This window comes from Artemia sp. Qi Xiang Cuo, chromosome 11, assembly GCF_049724085.1.
Source record: "Artemia sp. Qi Xiang Cuo chromosome 11, ASM4972408v1, whole genome shotgun sequence".
In the NCBI taxonomy this organism is placed as follows: domain Eukaryota; kingdom Metazoa; phylum Arthropoda; class Branchiopoda; order Anostraca; family Artemiidae; genus Artemia; species Artemia sp. Qi Xiang Cuo.
The window spans coordinates 30,910,655-30,918,583 of record NC_142804.1 but is presented as its reverse complement, the minus strand read 5'-3'; the positions used below and the strand labels follow the sequence as shown (position 1 = coordinate 30,918,583).

Genomic DNA, 7,929 nt, shown 5'->3' with positions numbered 1-7,929 from the left:
TTCGCCACTGGCTGACAAAATCCTCGTTTTTTCACCCTTTTTTATTTTATTTTTCATTTTGTTACTTTCTCTCCTCTCTGAGTTTCATTTGTCATGTATAGCCAGTGTGGTCTAAGAATGTCTCTGCTTGGATTCAGTCAGCTTTGCCGCTCAGCTTTGTTAGTCTTATGTAAGGTTTTATGGTAAAAGTTAAAGTTAAGTTAGGTTAAATTAGGTTATAAATGTCAGAAATGGGCTAAAAACCTAACCTAAACCTAACCTGTTACCATAACCTGTGCATAAAACTGAAAAAGCTCAATAAATCCAAGTAGAAAAAAAAAAGTAATTTTGGACATTCTCCAATTTTGATCTCTCCCAGTAATATATATATATATATATATATATATATATATATATATATATATATATATATATATATATATATATATATATATATATATATATATATATATATATATATATATATATATATATATATATATATATATATATATACTATTTTTATAATATTTAAGAAATATTTTAGTGCTCCTTAAATTATTCTTTTATTTAACGCGATTTTTATCTGTTAAAACTTGATTATTCTCTGAATGAAGTTTCTAATTTTGTTATGAAATGCAATCACGAAACGAGAAAATGTAACAAAGAAAAAAAACTATTATAATCGCAGCCAGTGAACAATAAATGGTATGCAAATATTTTAAATGAGAACTCCGCACAACCGTCCTCAGGTGGATTTAAGAGTAGAAACAAAAAACACAGATACAAGTCTATGGTAATTTAAAAAAAAAAAAAAACATGAAAAAAAAACACTAAAACAGAAGAGATCCTTTTCCAAACAGTGATGAAAGCGCAACGACATTGAATGGCAATTCTTCAATTGGGAATTTATTTTTTATGTAAGGCCTTTTTGAACACTTATCCCTTATCAGGTGTGGTAGTATAAGAGATCTTATTAGGTCGTGAAATATGGTTTCGTAAAGAAAATAAGAAAGATCGGAATTAATAAGATCATTATAAATAAGCGTGAGACAAGTTTCTCTAGTCTCAAAAATTACTTGAGAAATGTAATCATAAATTTTCCGTGACTCATAGTTGGCATTCCGTGCAGGTTCCAAAACGTGCCAACCCTAGAGGCACGTTTACCAGTGAGCTCAACTGCAACTTTATCTACAGACTATACTCTGCTACCACACTCTATGGTTACTATCCAGATTTGATTCTATACATCTAGCTTACAACAAATGAGGGAACATAGATAAACATCCCAAAAACTGTTTAAATCTGGATTAGGCAGAAGTCTTGTGTGGTAGAGCAATTATGGTGGGATTTGGATTTTCTAAAAAAAAAAAAAAAAAAAAAAAAAAAAAACTTTGAAATGACGTACTATATGGCAGAATGAATAGCGCACCAGAAAAAGAGACCACACTGAAATGTGCTACTTACGTATTATATGTTCATCGGGTATAAATTACCAAAAACAATTCCGGAGGGATAAAATACATAAGAAGTGCGTGACATGTCAGTAAATTCTTTGTTTTATATAATATCAAAGCAATGGATAGTAATGGATATCAAAGTGGAATTAAATGAAAAAAAAAAGACTAAACAAAGTTGACGCTATTATAGATTAGATAAAAAACAAGATTTTTCAGCTGAAAGTAAGGAGCAACATTAAAACTTAAAAGGAACAGAAATTATTACGTATATAAAGGGGGTTCCCCCCTCCTTAACACCTCGCTCTTTGCGGTAAAGTGTTTTAGTACTTTTAAAAAAGCGTCTTATTGTTCTATTTAAACGGCCCTTGTGTTTCAAATGTCTTTATTAAAGAATTAGGCCAGCATTTAGAGTTTAGCATAAAGAGCAAAGTGTTGAAGAGGGGGCAATCCCCTTCATATATTCAATAGTTTCTTTTCCTTTTAAATTGTAATGTAGCTCCTTACTTTCAGTTCAAAAAATCCTTTTTTTTATATTTAATTTTAGATTATTTTTTAAATAATCCCAGGAAATCTGGCCCCACCTCCACGGAGAAACCCCCTTCCCACGGAAATATCCTCTAGACAATTGAATCCCGGTGAAAATTTACCTCGGACAATTACTCTTAACCACTCTGCGCGTAAAATTTAGACGGAAAAGAGAAAGCAAGACATATAAAAACATTTTTGTATAAAATTATGGCAAGTTCCCCCAGTGTATAATTTTCCCTGACAAGTTCACTCCCTGGAAACTTCCCTCCCCATGGAAAATTCCCCCGTGGGAAAAAACCATTGGAAAATTCCCCCCCCCCACCCGAAAATGTATGCCTTCATCCCAATAACAAATACCATGCGCAAACAATGGGCAAATTTTATAACTTAGACCTTTCTCCTGGGGCTGTGGGGGGGGGGAAATCATGCTTTACCAAAAGGCTTAGTTATTGGGCCTTTCAACTATGATGAACAAAATGGCTATCTCAAAATTTTGATCGGACGATTTCGGGGAAAAAAGGGGCGGGGGAGGGGGGCTAGCTACCCTCCAATCTTTTTGGTCACTCAAAAAGGGCGCTATAACTTTTAATTTCTGTTCGAATGAGCCCTCTCCTGATATTCTAGGACCACTGGGTCGATACGATCACCCCAAAGAAAAAAAAAACAAATAAACAAGCATCCGTGATCTTTCTTCTGGCAAAAAATACAAAATTCGACATTTTTGCAGAAAGGAGCTTGAAATTTCTACGGTAGGGTTCTGACACGCTGAACCTGATGGTGTGATTTTCATTGAGATCACTTGACTTTTGGGGGCTGTTTCCCCCTTTTTTTTAAATCAGGAAAATTTTTTCAGGCTTCTAACTTTTGGTCGGTAAGATTAAACTTAATGAAATTTATATATTTGAAATCAGCATAAAAAGCCGATTCTTTTGATGTATCTATTGGTATAAAAATCCGTTTTTTTTTTAATTTCGGTTACTATTGAGCCGGGTCGCTCCTTACTTGCAGTTCGTTACCACGAACTGTTTGATTAGTCGTGTCCCCTAGATCCACTGGTGCACAACTTGTATAATGATTATCGCTTTGTTGAGATCGTAATTATTTTTCATCGTTATATTATTTATGTTTTTTTTATAACATTTCAGGCATCTAACCCTCCTTTTATGTAGGAACTTTTTATTTTTATGGAGTGAATGAAATCATTTGAAAAATAGTTACTGTCAATCATCCTTTTCCTTCTTTTTTAAGTGCTGGCGAGGGAGATAAAGCTTTCCATTATATAAATCATTGGATAGCTTCTATTTTACGGCTTGTTTTCCCCCTTTTTGACGATTGGTCTTTTTTTGAAGTAAAGCCATTTCTTTTGTTGTAAGTGGGGAAAATTCAAAACTGATGTTACTTGTTTGAACCTGCGTAGTTCCAGTCGTTAACTAAAAGTCTTTCTTTTAGGGAATAAAAGAGACAGTGTTTTGATGTGCAAAATTAGTTTATCTATTGCAATGATAATTAAGTGATTGAGTCAAGTTGTGATATTGCACAAGTTGCTGGAGTTCACCTTGTAACTTGATTAGATTCCAATATACTACCGGTAAAATTCATGGATTCTGATGAACACAACCAAACCTTGGGGACGGGTCTGCCCATCCAGATTGGCATTTTTGACAGTGATTTTTAGACTAGATTTCGAAAAAGCAAAGAAAATGAGTTCGGAGTTCTTTGTGTGAGTAAATAATGTGAGATGCAGCATAAATTTTATTACTAAACCAATGCACACACTAGCTGATTTTTCTTTTATTTGTTACTTTAAATTTGTTGGTACTGTTATAGTTATCATCAAATTGAACCTCAGTACTGTTTAGCCATCAATCTCAATAAAAAGAAATTTTGTATAGTATATCCGGTAAATTAGTTTGGGCCAAGTATTAAATTACCCAATAAAAACAAAAAAAGAAAGAATGAGAAAAAAGGAGACTTCCGAGAAGTTACAGAGTTTTGTAGCCATTGTAACGATTTCGCTACTGATATTTCTATGTAGTTAATGCGGGACCAAGTCAAAAATTTTGTTCTAAAATTCCTCTGGATGTCAAATGAGCCTTTCTAAAGCCAACGTGACCAAGTACACTTTTTATATTTATTTTTTAGCTTTGGTTCCAGAGCATTTAATTGACTCTATAAAATGTTTAGGGCATTCTCTAAAAGTCGGATTTTCTTTCAAAATAGTCCTTGGACGCCAGCTTTTTTCCACCGAGTCTTGATTTTTATGAGCCAGTGTAACAAAGTACATTCTAAAATGCCCACAAGAAAAACGAAGATGTTGTAGCTCCTAAGTAAACACTGAAACATTATGACAAATTTCTCCGCTGTTTGCTTTGCGGACTTGGCCAAGGGTCATTTGAACCCTTAATGTATGCTTGTCTTGCATAAGGCCGTTCCTTGCAAAACAAATGAGCTTTGTATTCTTTCAGGTCAATATCAATGTTTTGCCACAAATGAGTTTGGTACTGCTGCATCTAACAGCGTTTTTGTTCGCAAATCAGAGTTAAGTAATTTCAAGGAAGAACCTCCCAAAAGTATATCAGAGCAAGAGGGCAAACCATATAGTTTGAGATGTCAACCTCCAGATGGGTGGCCGAAACCTTCTGTCTACTGGATGATACAGGTATTTATTATTATTCTTCTTTTTATATTGTACCTGTGTTATAATTTATGTTTAATGTGCGTTAAGTGGAGTTAGCGGCATATTAAGTGATAGAGCTGATGCTCTTAAAACATAGTATTTAGTTTTTCATTGAAAACGAATTTTACACTTACCTGGGGAGAGAATCCGATGCGTGGGTCCAAAGAATCAAAGTAGTGAGGAACATCAAACTGTTGATAGTGTGAGAGTCCTGACTTCAAATTATAGAGAGTTGCCAAGCAATATTCTCTCGTTTCATATTCAAATTATTCAGGGGGGGGGGGCAAAACAGTGTTTTTTTTCAATTTATTAAGTATTTTACAACTGACTGTAATAAAAGTTCAAATTATCGAGAACTTCAAAAAATTATCGAAAGTCGACTGTCGTAAGTAGTCTTGGTCGCAGTCGCAAGTAGCCTAAGCTGCAGTTGCAAGTAGTTGCAGTCGCAGTCGTAATAAGTCGCAGTCACAAGTAGCAGCAGTCGTACTCACATTCACAGTCGCAAGTAGTCGCAATAGGAGTAGCAGTAGTAGTACCACCATATAATAGAAATATGCACATAGAGTATTTTGGTTAGTTCAGTATCTCCCTAAACATTCCCTGCAAGTTTAAACTTCAACACCCTCAGCTGTCCCCGAGATATTGCTGATACTCCTTTTTGACACCAAGCATGCACATAATGTGTTTGATTTCGTTCAACACCCCCTTCAGCATTCCCTGAAAGTCCCACCTTAATACCCTAATCGTTTTTGGGGACACAGAGCATGTCCCTCTTTTACCAATAACAAAGCCTATATGTAATCATTAAGCAACTTGTATAGCTCAGCCCCTGTCCGAGGGGCTATGGGGGATCATGTCATCCCTGGAAGCATAGTTATTTGACCTATATACTATTTTGAACAAAATGTTTATCTCAAAATTTTGATCAAATTTCTTTGGGAGAGGACAGTTAAAATGGGCGTCAGAGGGGGGCTGATTGCCCTCCGTTCACCTGTGGCTATTAAAAAAGGCACTAGAGCTTTTGATTTCCAATCGGATGAGCCCCCTTTGAAGTTTCTACGAACACCTCTTCCATTTGAAGTTGCTTTAGGAAAAGAAAATAATACATTAAAGGCTTAAGATTGAACTACAGGCAACACTAGAGCGTTGCATCTGATGAACATATTAAAACGAATGAGCTGAATCGAATCGAATATTATTGAGGCTTGTAAACCAATTATAAACTGAAATAATAGACATCTAAAGCATTTGTCTAAGAAATTTGTGTGGTCTTTAAATGATATCGGATTACAAAGACAGTGCTTTTCTCACGCAAGTTAATGAAAGGGTATTGTCTAGAATAAAATAAAATTAGGAAGTAGAAACCCAAAATAAGAACTTAGATGAAAATAGTTAGACAATTTTAATAATTGAAGAACCTTCCGAAAAGGGAAAGGACTGGTTTATTTCATTTAGTTACTGATTTATTACAAAAACTAGCGTTAAATCAGTGGCCTGTTACTTTTGTGGCACCAAAAAATTATTTACTTAAATGAGACTTTATCTCATTCAGCTAATATCCATGTATGTGGAATCCAGTTTAGATTCACTAAGCAGATAAGAAGTCTCATAAGCAATATTTTTGATAAAAAATCATAGAAGTCCTAAAAAAGCAAAGGGAACAGATGCTAAGGCCTAATGCGAATTTGGTAGTTGGTAAAACTGTATTCAGCACCAATAAAAAGCAAAATGATTTTGCTCTTGAAACTAAATAAACAGAAAGAAAAAAATAATTCAAATCAGAAGCAGTTTTTAACTTCGCCGCCATTTTTAATACGCTCAAATAACCTGCTAATAATGACCTACATGGAACGTCAAGGGTACGAATTTGGTTGAAGGGACAAACTGTATTCAACAATAAGATTAAAAATTTTATTGCTTTTAAAATTAAGCAAACAAGCAAACAGCTCTCCGAGGGGCTATGGGGGATCGTGTCATCCCTGGAAGCATAGTTATTTGACCTATATACTATTTTGAACAAAATGTTTATCTCAAAATTTTAATCGAATGTCTTTGGGAGAGGACAGTTAAAATGGGCGTGGGAGGGGGGCTGATTGCCCTCCGTTCACCTGTGGCTATTAAGAAAGGCAAACAACAAGGAAAAAGTAATTTAGATCCGAGACAGTTTTCGAGTTAACTTGAAGAGTTTTAACAAAAAAGAAAGAAATGTAAATTAACAATTTATTACCTCTAAGTTAACATTACAATATTGCAAATCAATATAATGTTTGCTAAGTCGCAAAGTGTGAAAGTTGATATTTTCTCGGAAACGAATGTTAATAATTTTGTGGAATTTCTTGTAGAGCACCAATGGTGCACTGAGAAGTGTGAATTCGTCGAGGATGACAGTTGACCCTGAAGGAACTCTGTGGTTTTCAAATATCACCCGAGAAGATAGCAGTGAAGACTTCCTGTATGCCTGCTCTGCCACATCCAAGTTTAGAAATGAATATAAACTTGGAAATCGAGTAAGTTTAAATTTTGTTAATATTTATTTCTCAGGTGCTTCTCCTATGAATCAAGGAAGGAAATATTAATAAGAAACTATAATAATGTAATTTTAAAGAGCCCTCCCCCCCTGAAATAAACATCTAAAATGAAAACAAACCATCTGGCTGTATAGAGACGAACCTATGTCTACCTGCTTTATTAATGACTCCTGAAATAGAGCCATTGCAAGTAGAGCCGTTGCTCGTTATCTTATTTGTCATCACTGTCAATCCAAAAAGTCAGATACAATGAAATGTTGCCCTTTCTACTTAGTATTATTATTCCAAAACCACAATGATAATGACAAACTTATTACCCCCAGACGCTATCATAAGTTATATTACCGTTCATTCTGATAGGGAAAACTGGGGCTGTTTGTTGAGAAGATTCCATATTTAAATTATCAAATATAAGAGTAAAATGGAAAGAATGAGGGCGGTATTTTTGTTTTCTTTATTTATTTTCTTTCAATATAAATATCAGAAATAATTCTTTTACTTTTGAGTTGGCATCCTTCTCTATGACTAAACTGTATTATTCGAATATAGACGGCTTACGAATCCGAATCACTATGAAGAACTCGTTTATGGATCCAAATTCAAATCCGACCATAGAACTGAAATTCTCCTATAAGAATTAAGTTTTATGTTCAAACAACAATGTTAATACTGATTAAATATGATTTCTGTTTAAGACAAATTGGTTATTTATTTTTTCTTTTCACAGTATGTTTTTCTTTCTTTTAAGAGAATCCTC

General features: G+C 34.3%; 1 protein-coding gene and 1 pseudogene across 1 annotated transcript in view; both read left to right on the top strand.

The window, feature by feature from the left end:
* LOC148946870 (uncharacterized) overlaps window positions 1-1,234 on the top strand; it is a 7,103-nt pseudogene extending 5,869 nt beyond the window's left edge.
* A 323-nt stretch (window positions 1,235-1,557) lies between these two features.
* Window positions 1,558-7,929, top strand: part of Nrg (Neuroglian) — a 119,806-nt gene continuing 113,434 nt past the window's right edge. The window contains exons 1-3 of the mRNA XM_089096452.1: window positions 1,558-1,564; window positions 4,433-4,626; window positions 6,987-7,151. Of these exons, the coding sequence (XP_088952578.1) occupies window positions 1,558-1,564; window positions 4,433-4,626; window positions 6,987-7,151 (366 nt within the window). The remainder of the gene's footprint in view (window positions 1,565-4,432; window positions 4,627-6,986; window positions 7,152-7,929) is intronic.